The sequence below is a fragment of the Dipodomys ordii genome, unplaced genomic scaffold, assembly GCF_000151885.1.
Source record: "Dipodomys ordii isolate 6190 unplaced genomic scaffold, Dord_2.0 Scaffold232, whole genome shotgun sequence".
In the NCBI taxonomy this organism is placed as follows: Eukaryota; Metazoa; Chordata; class Mammalia; order Rodentia; family Heteromyidae; genus Dipodomys; species Dipodomys ordii.
In genome coordinates, this window is record NW_012267448.1 from 789,350 (window position 1) to 812,368 (window position 23,019).

Consider the following 23,019-nt stretch of genomic DNA (forward strand, 5'->3'; position numbering starts at 1 on the left):
ACAAAGTTAATACTTTATATACTAGAAATTTGCTGAGAGATCTTAAGTGCTCTCATCACACAAACCAAGGAGCAACTTACCCAAGATGATGGCTAAATTAATTGTGGTGATTATATATGCATATCAAACTAGTACACAAAGTGTATACCTTAAATATATGTGATTTTTTTCAAGTATACCCACCAAAATAATTGTCCAAGCCCTCTTAAGTCTCCTGAACTTTTCTGTTAATGGAATAAAATTCTGATTTTCTGAGTTATTCTGATGATGGAGTGGGGCATTATCATAGTATAGACTTTCTGAGTCAAAAAGAACTCAATTTACCTTTTCTACTCTGTCCCCTACCTAGAAGCTCTGCTCACAGCCTGTCTTAGGAGTTCTTTGAAGATGCCTCAATAGAAAGTTAAGGAACAGCTGAAAGCATAGGGTTTTAAACATCCAAATGTTTACTAGGTACTCATTTTGGTGATAGGCCTGGGCTTGAACTCAGAGACTGGGTGCTGTTCTTGAGCTTTTTAGCTCAAGCTTACCATTCTACAACTTGAGCCACAGCTCCACTTCTTGTTAATTAGAGATAAGTCTTCTGGACTTTTCTGCTTAGACCAGTTTTGAACCCATGATCCTCAGATCCCAGCCTCTGAGCTAGGATAACAGGCATAAGCCACCAGTACCTGGCTTTCCTTACTCACTTTTGACACCCTAGTTTAACCAGAAGAGCTAATTTTGTTTTCTGCATTGGGATTCTATATAGCATTTCCTTTGAAAACAATTCTGCCTAAGGAATGTTTGAAAACAGCTGACCTTGACTGTGCCCAGTCATGCTGAGGGGCCAGAGACTTAGTCTTTTCTTCTTCCTTGAGGCTGTTTTAATGGCTCCATGGTCTGGGCTTAAAAATGACAATATTGTGAGCCATCACTATTTCTGCCTATGCCTGTCACTACAGCGACAAAAGTACCACCGATTGGTTCTGAGTTTATAGCCTGTCAATGAGTTGAGGCAGAAATCCTAAGGTGGCCAAACTGTTTATTTTGTAGATTTATCTTAATGCTCTGTGCAAACTGGTCTGTATGCTGTGCAGAAGTCTTTTACTACACCAAGGTACTCAGAAGCCCTTCCAGAGTGGCCTTATACCGCATTGCCCATCCTCCTGAGGTGTTACTCATCAGTGAATTACCCTCTATGTTCCAATATTCAAGTAATACCTACCCATTCTGAATATATTTAATGAAAAGCTTCCTATTCTGTCACATAGTAATTTTTTGCCTGTCCAGTTTTGAGAACTCAGGATCTGAGCACTGTCCTTGAGCCTCTTTGTGCTCAAGGCTAGTGCTCTACCATTTGAGCTACAGTGCCACTTCTGGCTTTTTCTCTGAGTAGTTTATTGGAGATAAGAAAGAGTCTTGCAGACTTTCTTGCCTGGGCTGGTTTCAAATCACAATCCTCTGATTATAGCCTCCTGAATAGCTAGGATTACAGGTGTGAGCCACTGGCACTCAGCTTGTCACATAGTATTTTAAAAGGCCCATGGCATAGCTTTAGATTTACATAGAGGGCCAGCCACTATGAAATCCATGCTTTGCTTTTGTTTACTTGGTATGAGGGGCAAGGTTGACAGTTAGGCAATGAACCTTTAAGTCCATTTTTAACAATCTGTTCTCATGCTTTCCTAGTTTCTCACTTTCAAATGTGTAAATGTATAACTAAAGACTGTTTTTGTCTTTTTATATTCAAGGAAAACAATACAAATCTTTTTTTCTCTATTCTTTAGACACTTAATCATTCATATAAATTTTTTTGCCAGTCCTGGGGCTTTGAGCTCAGGGCCTGGGCACTGTCCCTGAGTTTTTTTTGCTCAAGGCTAGCACTCTATCACTTGAACCACAGCACCACTTCTGGCTTTTTCTGTTTATGTGGTACTGAGGAATCAAGTCCAGGGCTTTATGCATGCATGCTAGGCAAGCACTCTACCACCTAGCCACATTCCCAGCCCCTCATATAAATTCTTAAAATTAAAAATAAAATTTTTCAGAGCCTAATATGTCCTCAAGTATTGTGCTAGGAATGGAGGCATAAAGATGAGGGAAATGCAGTCCTTGTTCCCGAACTGTCAGTTTATAGCCGAGGTAGCAGAGATTGGCACTGCATAGGAATTAATCATCACAAGCCAATTTGAAAGTTACATGGTAAATATTTGTGTTAAATGCTTGGACATAGCACACAAAATGAAGAAACACATTTTCTCTGCCTGGGAAAGGAAGGTAAAACTTTAGGGATGTCTTCACAACTGAATCTTACAGGATGAGGAGGTCATTACAGGATGAGTAGGAGATCCTAGAGGTCATTCCGCAGGTTGAAGATTGCAAAGGCCCAGAGGCGTTTTATTGAATTCAGAATATAGGAAAAAGTTTGCTATGATTAAGATTGATTTGAATACTTGGAGAACTAGTGGGATAAGTGGCTTTCTTGAGGAGTGAACACATCAGCAAAATCAGGAAGGGCTTGGAACCCACTAGAGGACTTCTGAGCAACGTGGTGATATTGTTAGACCCTGTTTTAGGGAGGTCTAATGAGCAGAATAGATAAGGAATATAGTACCACTCAGGGTGCCATAGCTCTGCAGCATTCAGCCAATCACATAACTACCGTAGGGCAGAAATCATCTTGTTTCTCAGTTGTCAAAGAAAAGCCTTTTCTTCCCCTATCCACCTAACATAAACTCTAGTCAATTTAATGAGTTCTCTTACATAAGTTGGGGAGGCAAACACATTAAGTCTTTGGCTCTCATGACATTCATCTTATGTGCCAGGTCCCAAGTTGCAAAAACCCAAATACATACATATTAAGCCCACACCAGCTGCTTTGGTGATGGCTTTTGAGTTTTCTCTGACTAGGAAGGTGGATAGGCACCATTTCCATCAATTATACCACAACTGTTCCTTTACTTGTGAGGAAAAGAATATATTTAATTCCTCTGTCCAGTATCAATGGCTAAACTATTAATGTTTTTTAGTTTATTAAATGAGAGTTCACAATAAAATGTGATCTTTTAAATTAACCAATATGCTCAAGGAATGGAATGATCTGGTTAACTGAGTTTTCTGGTTAGGTGAATCATTGTCCTAGATGACTTTTATTTTCGGAGTGGGGTAACTGTATTCTCTGATCCCTTTTTACACACACACACACATACACACACACACACACACACACACACACACACACACACACTATTTCTGCTTTAATAAGCACAGGAGACTGGACCTGATTAGTGTTTATACCCCCAGATTCTATACGACAGGATTGTTGGAGGTAGAGGATATTGACTAACTCTGACCTGACCCCTGGGGGATGTTCCAGGAAATGGCTTTGAAAACCTGTTTGGTTTCTTTTTGCTTGCTACATTCTCTATAGAGTACAGGAAAAAATTCACTAGCCAAGTGAGGCTTTGATTTGCTAACCTACATTTTCCTGAATAAAAACATATTTTAGGGAAGAAAAATCCTATCTAAGTCATCTAAGAAAAAAAAAGCTTAGAGAAGCTTAGAGCCAGAAAAATGAGACTTTACACATCCAAAAGAAACAACCAGTGAATTTAGTTCATCATGACCTGTATACTCAACTCATTTCCTAGCTGAATTAATCTTGCAGCAATTTCAGGGACAGATTCACCACTTTGACTCTTGTAGTATAAATATTAAATTCTGTTTATGAACTATCTAAGATTCTGAGTGGTAAGGAGAACTGTTGACATTTTTTCCATCCATTTACATTGGATGGCATAATTATCCAAAGGGAAATATGGTCTACTTTTTAAAGGCCTTCTGGCACTTCTCCCATAATGGATTGATAGTGCATATTCTTGGTTCATTTTTAGGCAAATATGACCTTGTTTCTAGTCTTCCAAGCCTTTATTTGTTCTCAGTAATGACTGCCTATCATGCCAAATGGTATAGAAAGGATGAGAACTGAAAAGAATTATGATACTATTACATTTATCTTTTTTCTGAGTGACATTTCTGGTAGTTTTGTCACACAACTAATTAATTTGTTACTATTAACAAACAGGGTCTTCTTGACCTAATAATTTTCATCATGATCCTGTATAAATGCAAAGACACTAGGTCAGAAACTCACTCTGCTTTATAGAGCTGGTTTATGCCAATCTGACCCTAAGTCATTTATTTACTTTGGGGGGCTGATTTTTAACCCATTTATCTCAAATCCAAATAACCTGAAAATTGAAATTAAACTTTGGTGGACTATTATAGAAATCTGGAGACAAAGTTGCTACTTTAAGGACCTATGGTTGTCCACTTTCAATATTAACAAGCTCTTAAATTTAGACATTCTAGATGGGTCCTAGTGGCTGGGAAGTTGAGAATGGAGGGATTATGAGTCAAAGCCAGCCGACAGAAAAGTTCACAAGACCCATTCTCAATTTCATACCTGGTACAATGGTACCAGCCTGTCATCCCAGCACCATGGAAGGCTTGGTTTGGGAAGATCAAGATTCTGAGCCAGCCTGGGCTGAAAAGTCCAAAGGAGTCCATCTCAATGTAAAATTTTGAATGTGGTAGCATGTACTTGTCATCCAGTTGTAGTGTAAGACTCATATCTCCAATTAACCATCAAAAAAGCCACAAATGGAACTGTGGCTCAAGTAATAGAGCACTAATCTTGAGTACAAATGTTAAGGAGTAGTGCCCACACCCTGAGTTCAAGCCCTAGTACTGGCACAGAAAAATAAATAAATACATTTTTGGGGGGGGGTTGTTAATCATGGATCTTGAACTCAGGGCCTGGGCACTGTCCCTGAGCTCTTTTACTCAAGGCTAGTACCCTACCACTTTAAGATACAGTGCCACTTTCTGGTGATTAATTGGAGTTAAAAGCTTCATGGACTTTGATACCTGGGCTGGCTTTGAACTATGATTCTCAGATTGCAGTCTCCTGAGTAGCTAGGATTATAGATGTGAACCACTGGCACCAGGCCCACAAATAAGAATCTTGTATATTGGGGCTGGGAAGGTGGCTCAGTGGTAGAATGCTTTCCTTGCATGCATGTGGCACTAGGTTCCATTCCTCGGCACCACATAAGCAGAAAAATCTGGAAGTGATACTGTGGCTCAAGTGGTAGAGCGCTTGCCTTGAGCTGAAGAGCTAAGGGACAGCACCCAGGCTCAGAGATCAAGCCCCACAACCAACAAAAAAAAATGTGTATTAAAGAAAATTACCAAGAAAATGAAAAAACATTCTATAAAGTGAGAAAAATAGTTGCAAATCATCTATCTTACAAACATCTGGTATCCAAAATATATCAAAGAACTCCTACAGTAGTAAGGAAGAAAATAAAAAATAAAGTAACAACAGTAGTAATTCCACTCTTTGGCATTTACCCAAAAGATTACAAACAAGGATACAGCAAAGGCACTAGCACATCATGTTTCTTGCAGCACTATTCACTATAATCAAGGTGCCAAGATATAGAATTAGCCCAATGGAAAAATGTATCAAGAAAATGTGAGATACATACATGTAGACATATGTATGTATTTATGTCTAAGTATACACACATACATACATATAATGGAATTTTGCTCATCCATTAGAAAAAATTACATTGTACCATTTGTAAAGAAATGGAAAGACTTGGAAAACATTATGTTAAGTGAAATAAGTCAGGCCTGGAGAGACAAAGGATCCATGTTTTTCCCTTATATGTGGAAGCTAGATTTAGTGTACAGTGTCACAAGTAAATATGTTAGATTGTATGCAAGCAAATGCAAATTTATTAACTGAAATATGGTAGATTCAAGGGTAATCTCAAATAGTGTAATTCCTTAGAGAGTCAAAATCAAAGTTCACAAAAAAAAAAACAACTGGAAGCAGGTACTCAAAAGGAGTGGGATGAGTCAAGAGGAGAGAGGAAAGAGGAAAGGGGTAGACAAATAAAGAATAGAAGAGGAAAATATGCAGACCAGAATCCAGTATATGGGGCTGGGAAGGTGGCTCAGTGGTAGAGCGCTTGCCTTGCATGCATGAGGTCCTGGGTTCAATTCCTCAGCACCACATAAGCAAAAAGAAAAAAGCCGGAAGTGGCACTGTGGCTCAAGTGGTAGAGCGCTAGCCTTGAGCTGAAGAGCTGAGGGACAGCGCCCAGGCCCAAAGTTCAGGACCCACGACCAGACCCCCCCAAAAAAAATCTAGAAAAGTATCATAAAACAATAAATTTAAAAAACAAAATAAATAAAAAAAGAATCCAGTGCATATTCTACAAAATTAAGAAGAGTGAGGGAAAGGTGTGTAAGGAAGGGATGGGTGAGAATGTTGAAAGAGGTGACATGATTAAGATATATTGTATTCATAAATTCCTTTGTTAAATGGCAACTCTTTTATACGACTACTTAAAGATAATTAAAAATTAAATTTAAAAACTTAAACCAGCAAAGTATTTTAATAGACATTTCTTCAAAGAAATATACAAATAGCCAACAAGTACTTGAAATGATTCTTTTTTTTTGGGGGGGGGCCAGTCGTGGGCCTGAACTCTGGACCTGTGCGCTGTCCCTCAGCTCTTCAGCTCAAGGCTAGCACTCTACCACTTGAGCCACAGTGCCACTTCCGGCTTTTTTTTTTCTGCTTATGTGGTGCTGAGGAATCGAACCCAGGGCCTCAAGCATGCAAGGCAAGCGCTCTACCACTGAGCCACCTTCCCAGCCCTTGAAATGATTCTTAAGATTATTAGTCACCAAGGAACTACAAGTCAATCCACAATGAAATACTACTTCACATTCAGTGAGATAGCTAGAACTTTAGCAACAACAGAAAACACCTAGACAATGACAAATGTTGGTGAGAAAATGGAGATATGGGCCTGTGTACACTGCTGTAGGAAATATAAAATGGTGCAGCTGCTTTGGAAAAATTTGCTCATTCCTCAAAATAAACGTAATATTACATACCTGCAATTCCTCCACTCTGGAGGCTGAGGCTGTAGGATCTTGCATTCAGGCTACATAAGAAGACCCAGATCCACAAAATGGGGGGATTATACAAAATTTTCACATGACTCAACAATTCTACATATACACACACACACACACACACACACACACACACACAAAAGACTTGTAAGTATATACTTGTATATAAATGCTCTTAGCAGCACTATTTATAATTGATAAGCATATTCTTCTTGAATGGATAAATGAAATGTAATGTGTGTCTATATAAAATGGAATATTAGCTGTAAAAAGGAATGATGTGCTGATAATGTGCTATAACACAGATAAACCTTGCAAACCTTGTGCTAAATGAAAGAAGCCAGAAACAAAAGGTCTCATATTATTTCATTTATATGAAATATCCCAGATTGGTAAACCCATAGACACAGATTACAGATCGGTGATTGTTATGGGCTGTTTAATGAGCACAGTTTATTTTTATATTTTTCAGGTGACAGGTTAAGGTTGTACACTATTGTAAATGTACAAAATGGCACTGAATCATACAATTTCTTTTATTCTTGTATTTTATTTTTGTCCTAGTACTAGGCTTGAACTCAGGGCCAGAGTCCCATCCCTTGGCTTCATTCAAAGCTAGTACTCTACCACTTGAGCCATACCCTTATTTTTGGCTTTATAATGCTTACTCAGAGATAAGAGTCTCATGGACTTTTCTGTCCAGGCTGGCTTGGAACCTTAATTTTCAAATCTCAGCCTCCTGTGTAGCTAGGATTAGAGGTATGAGCCCCCTAGGTGAATTATACTTTTTAAATGGTTACTTTTAAGGTATGTAAATTGTATTTCAATAAGAATTATGAAAAAAGATTATTGCTGAGCATACTGGTATAGACTCTGTAATCCCAACACTTAGGAAGCTGAGACAGGAGGATTATAAGTTCAAAGCCACTTTGGGTGACATAATGAGATTCTATCTCAATAAAAAAATGTTTAAAAATAATGAGCAAGTCTTACTATAGCCTGATTTATATAGACATAGAAATAAATGGTGATTTACTATACAGACCTTCTTAAGCTTGCTTTGCTGAAAGTTTTTATAAGGAATGTCAGCTTGGAATTTGGAAAGCCTGTTAAGTAATGGTTAGGAAGCCAAGTCAAGGTTTTACTGATGGTAACTATAAACTTAGGAGAAGCACTCTTTTCTTCTATTTTTACCAGTCATGGAAACTCAGGGCCTGGGCACTGTCCCTGAGCTTCTTTTGCTCAAGGCTAGCTCTATTATCACTTGAGCAACAGCTCCACACCCAGCTTTTTCTGTTGTGTGGTACTGAGGAATCAAACTCAGGGCTTTGTGCATGATAGGCAAGCACTCTACCACTATGCCACATTCCCAGCCCAAGCACTCTCTTATTGAGAGCTTCATAACATCCTTAGATTCCTGGGCCTGTCAGGAAGTAAACTTCCTTACTCACTGCCAGTGTTTGTAATCATGGCCCAGTAACAAGGAAGATAGATTTTTATTTAATCTATATAGATAAATAGATTGCTATGAAAATAAGAATAAGATGTAGCTCAGTGGTAGAGCATATACTTAGAATAAACAATGCCCTGGATTCCATTCACAGCATCATGGGAAGAAAGAAAATAAAATAATGATCAATGTTTCTAAATCCTGGAAACTCAAGCAGGGAATAAGTAATTCCATTTACAAATGTTCTGTTTCTCTTTGCAAAGAACAATTTACCAAATAGTTAATTGTTCTAGACAGTGTAAGAAAGAAATGAGTTCCTTCTATAGTCCAGGAAATATAATTTTAAGACATCAGTAATATTCCAAAGAAAACTATTCCTCATCAGCTCTTACTTCTTGGCACCACTCAGTCTTGGGTTAGCAGTCCAAATTCACCCACCTATTTCTCAACTTGAAATCCTAACTCAGTTTACTCATATGGCCTCAGGGTTTTTAAAATGTATCCTACCAGGAATGGGGTGAAACTCTGTGGAAGATTGTTCATCAGCATATGTGGAGCCCTCCCTGGGTTCCATCCCCAGAATTTCGAAAATAAAGGGGAAGTAAACTATCCCATCAGAAGGTTCCACACGAAGGTACCTGGCCCCATCCTTTTCCATGGGCCTCTGAAAAAGTCCTCTGATGAAGTTGAAGCCCTCAGGCTTGTAGCTGATTGGAAAACTTTCAGGGAAGCATGAGAGTAAAACATAAAAAGCAATCTGAAGGTGACAAAAGACTTATAATAGCTGTGTTTACCTTATTACTGATCATTTTCAAAAGGGAAAACATCTGATGAGAGTTCATTACAAGAATAATAATGCAGCTGACAAGGAAATGTAGTTGTTTCAGTGGCATGTAAAACAAGATAAAAGTCAATCCCAAATAAATTTTTGGCAAATTATCAGTAAACATAGTGATTAACCCAATTTTCAAAGAAGAGGGAATCTTATGCCAAATTTATAAAAGTGTGTGAGCACAATCTTTCTAGGGGAAAAGACTTAGCTAAAACATAGAACAATCCTGATATAATATACCATGAATATGCCAAGCAGATAGCTTGAATATATCCAATATATATCAGAAATATCATGTAAAGCAATTTAGCAACTGAAATGTTTTAAACATTTGCTGATGCATAAAATTCAATGGGTAAGTGATGTGAATCCCAATAGCATAGAATGATGAGAAAGATGCTAGATGCAAAATCAAGGAGAAAATTTGAGCTCAAGTTAATATTTTTTTTAAGAAACCGAAATTCTGACTGCAAACACTGTACAACACCCCTCACTCACCTTTATCCATGATCTCACTTTCTCCAAGTTCAGTTCCCTGTGCTCATTTATGGTCATCAAAGTACATTAAGGTATTTGAACCAGGTGCTAGTGGCTCATACCTATAATCCTAGTTTCATGGGAGACAGAGGGCAGAAGGATTGAGGTTCAAGGCTGACTCAAGACAGAAGAGTTTTCAAGATTCTATCTCCAAACTAACCAGCAAAAACTAAACTAGATGTGTGGCATAGCAAGCCTAAGGACCCAAGTTTAAACCCTAGTACTACCATTAAAAAAAGGAAGAAGAGGAAGAAAATGCGAAAGAGAAAGATAAAGGAGGAGAGAAGAAGGAGGAAGTATTTCAAGGACTGGGGGGTTGAATCAAGTGGTAAAGGATCTACTTAGAAGTCTCAAGGTCCTGAGTTCAGTTCCATGTGGACCCAAAAAGGATATCTTGAGAAAGAGAAAAAGACCACACTCTTATAACTTTCATTATAGTATAGTTTGATAATTGTTCTATTACATTATCAGTTATTATAAATCTCTTACTGTGCCTAATATGAATTAGAGTTCATCAAAGTACATACATGCAGTAAAGTATATGCAGTATATACAGTATTTGGTATCATTTGCAGTTTCAGGCATCCACTAGGGGTCTTGAACACATCTCGATAACTACACTATAACTGTCCAATCAATGTTTGACAAAGCAGCAGCTGGACTGACAAGTAGAAATTTATTACAGCGAGTGAGAAAATGGATGAATCTATAGCAATATCCCACTCAACATACAATTTCTGAAATATTTATATTAGTAACATTTTACCAATTTAAGCTAGGGAAGGAAATGAGTTTATCTTCTAAATTGAAATCTCTTCGCATTTAGTAGTAGCACATCAAACCTAAGGATTGTCAGTGTCTCTTTACAATGTGAAAGAAATCATTCAGGATTTTCCATGGGTCCTCTCAGACATGATTAAGGTAGCATGATTGGGTTATTGAAAAACAATACTTTGCTCTCTGTTCTGGCAAAATGATAATAAAGTGTTTTAAATATAAACATAGGAAGTAAAATGATTGTAAAAAAATGTTAGGTTTTTCCTGAGAAGATTTTGCCTTTCTTAAGTAATCAAGGACATCATAAAATCAATATAAACTATAGAGGAGAATTGAACATGTAGCTCAGTGGTAGAGCACTTGCCTAGCATGATTGAAGCCTGGGTTTGATCTCCAGCATGGCAGGAATAAAAACAAAAGAAGGAAAAGGAAAAAGCAGGAAACTATAGAATATTGCCCTGGCTAAATAAAAATTTTCATTATCTGGGAAGGTTATTCAGAAGCAAGGTAGGCACCCAAGACACAGGCTATCGTCTCAGGAGGCTGAGATATGGCAATCTTAATTTAAAGCCAGCCCAAGCAGGAAAGTCTGTGAGACTCTTACCTCCAATTAACCACCAAAAACCCAGAAGTGGAGGTATGGCTTAAGTGGTAGAATACCAGCTGAGTGAAAAAAGCTAAGGGACAACTCCTAAGCTCTGAATTCAAGAAAAAGGTGAAACAAATGTTTTCCTACTTGTTATTAAGAACAGACCAATAAGCCAGGCCCACTGGGCTTACACCTGTAATCCTTGCTATGCAAGAGACTGACACCAGAAGGGTATTTGTTTGAGACCAGCCTGGGAAAAAGTTGACAATGCACCCCTCCCTCCCCCCATCATCTAATAAAAAGCTGGGCTAAGTGGTACATTCCTGTTATCCTACATGGACTGGGATAGCCAGGGCAAAATACAAGACCCTATTCGAAAAGCCACGAAAGCAAAAATAAACAAACAAATAATGAAAGCAAAAGGGACTGGAGGTAAGATTCAGTGGTAGAACTCCTGGCCAGCTAGTGTGAAGCCCTGAGTTCAAACCCCAGTCCGGCCAAAAAAGAACAGACCCAATTTTTAAATTGCCATTTTAAAAGAGAAATAACAAAATTCTCATTTTCATCAGTATATTTGATACTAAAGTTCTTTTTATGAACTTATAATCTTGTCAAACCTTAGCCATATTTGACCTGAATAATTAAAATTCTCTTCCCACAGACCATCTACAACTTTTTATATCCAAACACATCCTTTTAGTAATAGTCTCTAAGTAACTCAAAAGAATACATTCATTAACAGATTCTAATAGCTAGCTAGCAGAGAGAGAGAGAGAGCTAGAGAGAGAAAGAGAAAGAATATATATCTTCCCATAATATGTAAAAGTAGGAAGAAAATGCAGATAATCCTAGAGTTATATGTAGTAATTATTGATTTGGCTTTCTTTTACTGAGAAATCATCTAAGTATTTAATGAATTTATCCATTATTTTAGCCTGGCATCTGCCCACAGTTTGCAGTTATTTAAATATTTTATAAATTATCTTCAAACTGATAAGCTATGAAACATAATTACTATTGAGATAAAGTTTGTTATAATAATGACTCAATTTGGTTAAACAAATTTTCAGTTTTCAAATCTGAAGCATCTAGAAGTATATAAATAAATCTACTTATATGTTATATGTAACATTGACACATCAGAAAAGATATAACTGGTTTAGGAAGTAAAAGGTACTGAATTAATCTTATTTGTCAAAATGACCTATATTATACAAACTTGAATTCTTAAAACATTTACAATTGTTTTTATAGGAACATTTTTAGCCCTTTAAAAGCTTCCTCCTTGCTCACTCATTACTGGCACTGTACCATTTGAGCCATGCTTCCAGCCTGGTTTTTAACAATTATTTCTGCCTGGGCTGGCTTCAAATCATGATCCTCTAGATCTCAGCCTCCTATGTAGCAAGGATTATAGGTGTAAGCTACCCTCACTACTCTCTCATGAACCAGGAGATTTATGGAGTTGGGTAAATTGGATAATTCCCTTGTTTACGCAACTCCATAAATCTCCTGGTCCATGGGAGAGTAGCTAGGATTACAGGTGTAAACCATCAGTGCCGGGCACATATTTAATTCTTATTTATAGAGAATTAATAGATGGCTGAATTACTTTCATGTGTGTGCGCGCGCGCATGCGCGTGCGCACACACACACGCGCCTTGGGGCTTGAACTCAGGAGCTGTGCACTGTCTCTGAACTTAGTATTCCATCACTTGAGCCACACCTCTACTTCTGATCAGAGCCTCACAGACTTTCCTTCCCAGGGTGGCTTTGAACAGTGATCCTCAGATCTCAGTTTCCTAAGCAGCTAGGATTACAGATGTGAGCCACTAGCACCTGTCTGGGGGCAAATTATTCTTTGTCTCGATATCTGGGGTCACTTCAGTGCAGCAGTTTATCCCTATATTTTTCCAGCTTCCTGTTCATCAGTGTACCTGTCTTGTTGATTCTGCCTATGAACCAGGGCTTTGTGTAGAACACACAATTTTATGGTAAAATCTAGTGGTAGATTTCATAAAGAATTTTTGGCATTTGTAAGTTCTAGGAAGATTTCTCTCAGTGGCAAAGATGCCATTTAAAATGTTCATGTCTAGAATTCAGTTTCAAATAAAATCATAGGGCACTTTTTGAAAAATAATAGACTAGATATTTGAAGTATCTGTGGAAGCAAAGAAACTTCAACTTTGGACATACAGCCTTAGAAGTTGATGATAAAGTGTTCTTTTACATCTAATCAGCGAGGCATAGTGGAAATATAATAAAAGAACAGGTGAATGTTGATAAGAGAGTAATGTGATGCAATAGTACTAATAGCAAAACACATTAAAGGACACTAGTGAAATCCATGACAACAGTTTTTCTGAAGGAAGCAAAATAACTAGAAAAGGTTGCTTCACTGTTCATTGTAGTAATTACATTTACAGAAATACAATATTATGCTGCCCAGGAGGTTATTCATTTGTATATTGTACACTCAACTTTTATGAGCAATAAGTGCCAAGACATATTAGAAAATTAAAGGAAAACAACTTGTAAGTTATATCATAGGGTCTGTACAGAGTATCCAATATTTATCATCTATGATACTGTCGTTAAGGTTATAAGTAGATGCTAGCTTTCTTATGGTTCTGGGAGGGTTCATCACAATGACCCCAGGGAATTTACACTTTTTTAAAAAAGTAATTCCTAAGTCATCAGAGAAAAGTTCTGTCTTGCTGAATTATGCTATGAAAATCTGGGTTCCTAAATGGAAAATGTTACCAATCCACATGAATATTTCCTTTTACCCAAACACTTCATTCCTTGATCATTCTGGACCATTTGCTATGTAATCCTTATATGTGGATTTTTGTTTTTCTTAAAAGAACGAAAGACTTTAAGAGACTAGATCTCCAGGGTTAGATCCTTGGCTTTAAAGACTCCTTTGGACTGTTTTGTGGCTGTTGGCTCTAGCAACTTATTTTCTTGCAGAGATGAAGCATCTGGTTTTTGTTATCTCAATGATGCTGTCCTGGGAATATTACGATTGCGACGGAAATTTGAACGTATTCTCTATGTGGATTTGGATCTGCACCATGGCGATGGTAAGCCCTTCAGTTTCAAAGATGCTAGTACAGCAGGTTTAGATCAGTAAAGTTCCTTCTAGAAGAAATACCTGTTGCAAATGTAGTTTTACTAACTGAGATTTCTAAAGTAGGAAGTGCAGAGAGATTCCTCTGATTCAATTCTTGCTTTGCTTCTCAAGCCACGCTCCTGTCATTTCTACTCTCCTTTCTCCCTGTGACAAAGCTGTATATAGAAAACACTAAAACCTAGTAGTGTTTACCCTTATGCAGGCACCTCACAGGGTCTTTTTTTTTTTTTGGTAGGTCATGGGTGCTTGAACTCTAGGCTTGGGCGCTGTCCCTCAGCTCTTCAGCTTAAGGCTAGTGCTCTACCACTTGAGCCACAGTGCCACTTAATGGTTTTCTGGTGGTTTATTGGAGATAAGAGTTTCACGGACTTTCTTTCCCTGGCTGACTTTGTACCTTGATCCTCAGATCTCAGCCTCCTGAGTAGCTAGGATTACAGGTGTGAGGCACCAGTGCCTGGCTTCACAGGGTCTTTTATCATGACTTCTAAGGGAAATTTGTGCTTAGAGCTGTCTCTGTCTTTTCATCAGTACTTTTATCAAGATTCTTCTTGGGGTCTGGGAAGGTGGCTCAGTGGTAGAGTGCTTGTCTTGCATGCAGGAAGCCCTGGGTTTGATTTCTCAGCACCACATAAGCAGAAAAATCCAGAAGTGGCACCAGTTCCTGGCTAATACCACACTCTCTTAACAATTTAGATGGACTTTCCTAAACTTCCTGCACATTTTCTACCTAGAATGTAGACTTCCAGGGACAGTTGCCACATTCTATTTCTCTAAGAAGTCCTGTCTGTGACACAAAGCATTTCATGCAATAAATTATTAAAGACTATCCTGCCCCCTCTCCACATTAGTGGTTAATGCTTCCCTATTTCTAGGAGTTATTTTTTTTAGCTAGACTAACATCACAGCATAAGGGAGGAAAACAATAATATATGTCTGTGCTTAAGGTTAGCTTTGCTGCCAGAATAGAAACAGAAGGAATAAATTTTGTCAGGGAGCCTCCCCCAAGGTGCTTTACCTGCCTGGATGCTAGAAACACATGATCTATGACAGAAAACTGAAGGTAACAGAGTGGAGAGAGAAGGGTTAAAATAATATACTACTTTGAGAACCACATTAACTGAACTGAATATAACCTTGACCGTACTCAAAACCTTTCTGAGGCCCTACGTCCTATAACAAGGAAAGCCATCTGACCCATGGCTTATTTTTATATGGCCAGTAAGTTAAGAAATTTTTTACCACTTTTAAAAGGTTGTGAAAGTATATAAAAGTGTTATGTGTGTACATGCACATATGCGTGTGCGCACACACACACATACACTGTATAATAGTAACCTTATATAGTTTACAAAGTCTAGAATGTTTACTAGCCACTTAAATTTTCTGACTCTAGGTCTGAGGCAATTTCTCCCTGCCCCCACCCACTCTCTCTATTTTGGTCAGCACACCTTAGTCCTTTGGTTTTCAAATTTGACTGAACAGCAAGGGTGACTGATGTTTTCAAATACAGATTACTGGGCTACACACCCAAAATATTCAGATTAAGTAGGTTAAAGAATTTATATTATAACAATATTCTGATTGTTCTTCAGGCCACACCTTGAAAAGCAATGATCTTCCCTATAAAGTCCTCAGTACTGTCTTTCAAGACTTCCATCAGGCCTCTTCTCATTTTAGCTATCCTATTTCTCACTACTCATTGTCCATTCGGTCTACTGAATGAGCAAGTCTCTTTCCAGATCCCTACCTTTGCCTCCCTTTTCTTTACCTTTGCTTCCTCCTCCGCTTTTGCAGCTCCAGCTTCTACCTTTGTTCAAATCCCCGCAGTGACAGATTTTCTTTGCCCATTCCAGCCTAAAGGGTTCCCTTCTGCCTTTTAAATCCTGTATTGTTTGTATCACTGATTGTTATTTAATTATGCATTATTTTGTATTGTTAAACTTTAGTGTAACTGTCATTTCTTACCATAGAAACTTTAAATTCTTCCAGAGTAGAGATCTTTCTCTCTGTACAATGAATTGAACCAACAGTACTCTGCATGTAATAGTGGTTCAGTAAAATTTTTGTCATATGAATGAATGATTATGAAATTCAGAGTTCAAGAATAGAACCAACTCTGTTAAACTATATAAGAACAAAATAAGACTGTCACCCGAAACCGTTCTTTCCATTTGCAGTGTTATTTCTACACCATTTAGAGTTTCCTGTTTCAGCCAACTTTTATGGTGTGTTTCATTTCAGTTTATTTCCCCTCTTCAGCACCTCCCTTCTAGTGACCCCTGCCCCACCCCCAAACTCTTACACATTTGGTTTCTTTTAAATCTCCCATGATTCCATCACTAACCTCCCCGGGTGGCTTCGCTCACCACTCTCCTTCACACTACCCCATTTCCTCCACCTCTTACTATGGCAATTGAAAGTATGATTTTATAACTGCCCAGTAGTATTTCTACCACCCCATTCAAAAAAAAACAAATGGATACTAGATATAGATAAAAGGATGGTCTATACCCTAATTCTTCAGGAAATGCAAATTAGGAATGCATATTATTTTTTCCGCCTAAGATTAAAAATAACAAATCCAGTCATTGGGAGGAAGGGGTTGCAGAGAATTCACACACACATTTGGCTGAGGTATAAATTAATAGTTTCTTGATGGGTAAATAATCTGGATTTTCATGCAGTATAATTGTTTCTAACTTGAAAAGATATTTTGTGTTGTTTCATTTAGTCTCCTTCATACTTTTTGCCTGGGGCCTCTAACTGGTTTTAACTGCTTCCCTAGAGCAAAGCATAAGGCTTGGGAAATTCAAACATACCTGTTATATCCAAATAGACTTCATATTATTTTTAAGATCTCTGTTGGCCTCTAATGAGGACTGAATGCATTTAAGTCAACACAGAGACAAAAATAGTTGTTTGGAATGTAAGAGGATGATACCTGAATTTGCTAATTGTTCTTCCATTTTACAAAGTAATTATGTGACCAACAGTATGACATTAGGTAATCCTGAGAGGAAAGGGGTACTTGTGGGCAGTACAGTTATCATGTAAGTAGTAGCTTTGTGAAGGTTACTATAAATTGCAACTTTTATACCTAGACATTATGTTCTGACTTTTTACAACAGAAAGAGCCAAAAGCCTCTCCTCTAGTCTTCCTCCAGGCTTTAAAACTGTTGTAGTTGAGTGTAGTTGCTAATGCCTATAATTCCAGCTACTCAGAGGGATCTGGATCATAGGTCAAAGGCAACTGAAGCAAAAAGTGAGACCTCCCATCTCAACAAATAAGTTGGACATAGTGGCACATACTTGTTATCCCAGCTACTGAAGTATTAAAAGGAAGATCAGCCCACATATAGGGGAGGAGACATAAATAGGAGGAGGGTCATAGTTCAGGCTTGTCTGGACATGTATGCAAGACAGAACTGTCTTCAAACTCTAAAGTAAAATAGGCTGGAGACAGAGCTCCAGTAGTAGAGCACCTTCCTAGCAAGGCCCTAAATTCAAATGCTAATACCACATTTAAAAAAAATCCTTCTGGAATAAAGATGCTATAAAGGACAAGGCCTTGACTATTTTCTGTTTTCAGTATCTTAACCAGAAGATGAGCTATACAATACTAGGTACCAAGTACCAAGGGAAATTCAGGCAGTCTGCATTTATAACCAAATCTGCATTAGAGAGAGGCACTTCATAATTCGCTTTTCACTATATAATGCTTAATGTTTGTATTGGATATGTTTTTAAAGAGTTATTATACTTCTTTGAAAAAACAATCTTAAGCATTGAACTAGAGTCACTTACACAAAACAGTAGAGAAGAAAGTTAGTGCTAGCTCTCTCTGTTCAGTTCTGTTGACAATGCCTCAGTCTTGGGCCTTTGTTTTTCCCCACCACTCAGAGCACAAGTCAAGGAGAGCCCAGGGATCCCGTTATTCAGAAAGGGGAAGTCTGGTTATACTTTGCCATGGATTCGAAAAGGTACCTTCAAAGGTCACTTGGAGCCCAAGTTTTAACACATTTGTAATTGCAAATATGGGAAACCGGGGATGTGTGCTGCTTTCAGTAATGAGCTGCTTTCTCATCTCCTCCACTTTCTACAGCTGTTTTCAAGATTTTTCAGATGTTGCAAACAAGAGACCTACCTATTCAGTAATCTCTCTGATGTTTCTTTCTCTGGTAGGTGTAGAAGATGCCTTCAGTTTCACCTCTAAAGTCATGACTGTGTCCCTGCACAAATTCTCTCCAGGATTTTTCCCAGGCAAGTGATCTCTGTGCTTCCTATACATTTAATGAATAGATACTGTGATTCTTCGCCACAATTCTACTATTCTCATGCTACTTATCTCTTATTGGTGCTAGTCTATGCAAAAATTTAAAACTCTCACTTCAAGTGACAATAACAAGAGGAATGACAATAACACTGCTTGCTCCTTCTGGATGATTTTTATGGACTATAAACAGACATGTCACTTACACTTACTATGCTATTGGTAGGCCAGGCTGGTCTGGACACCTTAATAGTTTATTGATATTATATCCACCTAAGACATACAAAAACTCAAGCAAAAGGTTAAATCTCTTTTTTTATATCCCATTCAGTAAGATGGAAACTTCAGTGCCTTTATGGGTTTCCTGCTTTCCCTAACATTGTACTTGTTACATCTCCGTATTCTTTTTCTTAATTTCATTCTTTTTCATCACTAATTTCAAATATTCTCCAAAGTAATTGTTTTAGTTTTCCCAACTGCTGCCAGAAAATCCTTTAAGTTTTCTGAGTTGTTGTGCTTTTAATAGCTGATCACAATGTTTCTCTCTATCACAGGTACAGGTGATGTGTCTGATGTAGGCTTAGGGAAAGGACGCTACTACAGTGTGAATGTGCCTATTCAGGATGGCATACAGGACGAGAGGTATTACCACATCTGTGAAAGGTATGGCAGGAACCTGAGCTAGTAGCAAGTAGATGGTATCTCTGTGGGATACAGTGATATCATCAGAGTTCTTGTTTGCAAGGAACAGTTTGAAAAAAAAAACAACTGCATGAATACATAGCTTTTAGCTACTGCTCATTCTGATTATTTGATTGGGTAGCAACCCTCTGTTGGGGAGAGCTGAGCAGCTAAACCAAGTCATGCTCCACGTGTACCTCCTATTCCATATGATTAAGACCATCCCCAAAGAAAAGCTTTTAGGTTGTCTTGGGGAAGCATTTGTCTGTTACTTTCTTAGCCAAAGAAACCTATTGTGTGTAACTTCTTTAATATGATGGAGTACAGTTCTGTTCCCCTTATGGAGACCTTCCTTCCCTAAACTATTGTGAATTTTACATTTGACTATAATCCTCCCCCCTTTCCCTCCCTCCCTTTTTCCTCTTTCCTTCTCTCTCCCTTTGTCCTTCTCCTTCTCCCCCCCCTTTCTCTCTCTACATTACTAGGATTTAAATTTAGTACCTTGTACTTGTTAACTCTTCTACCAGCAGAGGCCTCAAACCTTAATCCTTTGAATCTCAGCCTCCTGAGTAGCTAGGATTATAGATGTGTGAGCCAGTGGTTCCCTGCTAGAGTTGATTATAATTCTTTATCATGCATTCTATCCATGGTGCTAAAATTGTAGTCAGAAATGTGTGTGCATGTGTGTGTGTGTGCATGTGTGTGCGCATGTAGTACTGGGGATGGAATCCAGGGCCTTGTACATGCGCTAATGTACCTCCATTTTGTAGTGTGTACTACAAAATAGAGGTACATTAGCCCCAAAGATGGTTGGAGTGTGTGTGTGTGTGTGTGTGTGTGTGTGTGTGTGTGTGTGTATTGGTATGGGGCTTGAAGTCAGGGCCTAGGCACTGTCCCTTAGCTTTTCCACTCAAGGTTCTTGCTCTACTACTTGAGCCACAGTTCCACTTCCAGCTTTTTGGTGGCTAATTGGAGATAAGCGTCACCTGGATTTGTCTGCATAAGCTGACTTTTAACTATGATCCTCAGATCTCAGCCTCCTGCATAGCTAGGATTGCAGGTGTCAGCCACTGACCCAAATCTGTTTTCACCTTAAAGTCAAGGATCAAATTACAGATACTTATATAGACAGTTTGATTTGTAGGCCATTGATATGGACACATCCTACAGAATGTGGTGGAATGTTAAGCTCTTATTTGCAAAAATTGAGATTTCAAGTATAAATAAACTCACTGCTGCCAATGGCAAGAGAAAAAGTGAGTCTCCCTAGAAGTCAAGTCAACCTAACTACTACAGGTCAGCAGCAGGGCTTGAGATACTCCTGATCCCTCCCTTGCTGGGCTCACGGTTCTTCTCTCAAGTTCTACTGGCAAACAGAGGGTTCCCAAAGGAGCCTGCCCACACTGGCCACCATCACTGGCAGTTGTATAAACAAAGCAGAACTACTTAAAAATGAAAAACTTCATGCTTCAAAGGTGCCTCTTAGCTTAAGAGATTTGGCCAGCCAATCAATCCTTCCCTCAATCATTCTGCAGCACTAGCCCCTTCAAGATTTTCATCTTGTGCCCTGGCTGCCTCTGTATTGTTAGACTGGAACCTAACATTGATGGTTTAATTGCTCTTCTTTGTTCCCCTCAGACTCTGTTCTGTCCTTGAGATGTGCAGATCAGAGCTGCTTTTATGTAACTTCGCCAACGAATGAGTCTTTTGGTTCTCTATAATCAGAAACTTACTTTGTCTTTATTCCTTTCTTGACCATGCCCAAAAATTTGTTGTCTTTTTTTTTGTACTAGAAAACTAGATTATTCTCTTAAGGGCACCATCCACAGAGTTTCCTAGAGCTCTGGCTTGGCCTTAATTGAAAGGCCACTACTCATAAGCCTGGAAGTATGGTTTGTAGCCTTCCCTAAATGAATTGCCGTCATGTACTCCGACTGAAACTCATCTGCCAATCATAAAATCCCCTGAGATCTTCTTAATCCTCTACCAGCATTGCATTTCACTACTTAGAATATGTGAGTATTATCTGTAGACTGAAGGTTTCCCAGTGCTCACCCCCAAGGTCACCTACTACATACCCTCCTTCAATAAGAAAATGCCTCTTTCTCCCCTGCATTTTCTTTTCGTTTTTAAAACATACTCCAAGTCGAGCACCAGTGGCTCTTGCCTGTAATCCTATCTACTCAGGAGGCTGAGATCTGAGGATCATGGTTCAAAGCCAGCCTGGACAGGAAAGTCTGTGAGACTCTTATCTCCAATTAACTACCAGAAAACCTGAAGTGGTGCTATGGTTCAAGTGGTAGAACACTTGCCTTGAGCTGAACAGCTCAGGCCCAGAGTTCAAGCCCGATGCCCAACAAAAACATAAAAACATACTCCAGTTCCTGCTACATGATACAAAAATTTAATCTCATGGTAATTCATGTTTAACAATACTCTTGGGGGCTGGGAAGGTGGCTCAGTGGTAGAGCTCTTGCCTTGCATGCATGAGGCCCTGGGTTCCATTCCTCAGCACCACATAAACAAAAAGAAAAAAGCCAGAAGTGGCGCTGTGGCTCAAGTGGTATAGCGCTAGCCTTGAGCTGAAGAGCTGAGGGACAGCGCCCAGGCCCAGAGTTCAAGCCCCACGACTGGACCCAAAAAACAACAACAACAACAAAAAAATACTCTTGGTATAAAACTTAATTACAGGGCTGGGAAGGTGGCTCAGTGGTAGAGCGCTTGCCTTGCATGCATGAGGCCCTGGGTTCAATTCCTCAGCACCACATAAGCAAAAAAGAAAAGAAGCTGGAAGTGGTGCTGTGGCTCAAGTGGTAGAGCACTAGCCTTGAGCTGAAGAGCTGAGGGACGCGTGCAGTTCCAGAGTTCAGGCCCCATGACCCGACCCCCCCCCAAAAAAAACTTAATTATAAGCATTTTAAAAGTAAACAGCCCAAACGTTTATTAAAGATCCACCAGAGCTACTTGAATGGGGAATATAAGAGGATTGAAGTTCAAAGCCATGGGAGAAAAGAAAAAATATTAAGACCCTATCTCCAAGAAGAAGCCAGGCATGATGGTAACATTTGTAATCCCAGCTACTCAGGAGGCAGTGGTAGGAAGATTGTGGTCCAAGCCAGCCCAGGCAAGATGTTTGCCTAGCAAGTTCAAAGCTCTGAATTCAGTTTCCAAACAGAGAAGACAGGCAGGCAGGCAGGCAAAGAGTGATTTTTCTAGCTTCTCTACTAATGAACCAGTGTACAGATCCCAGGGCCCATTTACTCATGGAGCCACAGCAGTGATCATCTAGAATAACAGTTTCCAGGTTTTCATTAGAGGTACAAGAATTGTTTCCTTTGATTTTTTTCCTTAGAAATCAAGCCTGCTTAGGGCATTATGTGAAGATACCCTCTCATTCTAGGGGTGCCAGGAAGGTTTCCTGGACCACACATCTCTCCCATCTGTTGGACTCATACCTAAATTCTTTCAACAAGATCAAGACTTGTTTTCTACAATTAGAAATATGCCTGGAAATGAAAATTTGGCACAATATCTCCTCACTCCACTCAGTTGTAGTCATATAATTTCACAGGCAGCTGCTTTGCAAAGAGCTAGGATGGGAGCTCCTTGTAGAACAGAGGAGCAGGAGTTGAGTGATGGACCACTAGGGGGGGAATGGTAAAAGTAAGACAGCAATCCTTGTCAACTAACCAACCAGATTTGCACAGTCTTGCCAGTCCTGGCAACTAGGTCTTAGTCCCAAGAATTATCTTTTCACTTTATT

The 23,019-nt window shown here is 38.9% G+C and overlaps 1 protein-coding gene across 1 annotated transcript in view; it reads left to right on the forward strand.

Annotated features, from left to right (window-relative positions):
- Positions 1-23,019, forward strand: part of LOC106000662 (histone deacetylase 8) — a 264,784-nt gene that overhangs the window by 77,731 nt on the left and 164,034 nt on the right. Inside the window, exons 3-5 of the mRNA XM_013035949.1 lie at positions 14,143-14,255; positions 18,488-18,565; positions 19,130-19,238. Coding sequence (XP_012891403.1) covers positions 14,143-14,255; positions 18,488-18,565; positions 19,130-19,238 — 300 coding nt within the window. The remainder of the gene's footprint in view (positions 1-14,142; positions 14,256-18,487; positions 18,566-19,129; positions 19,239-23,019) is intronic.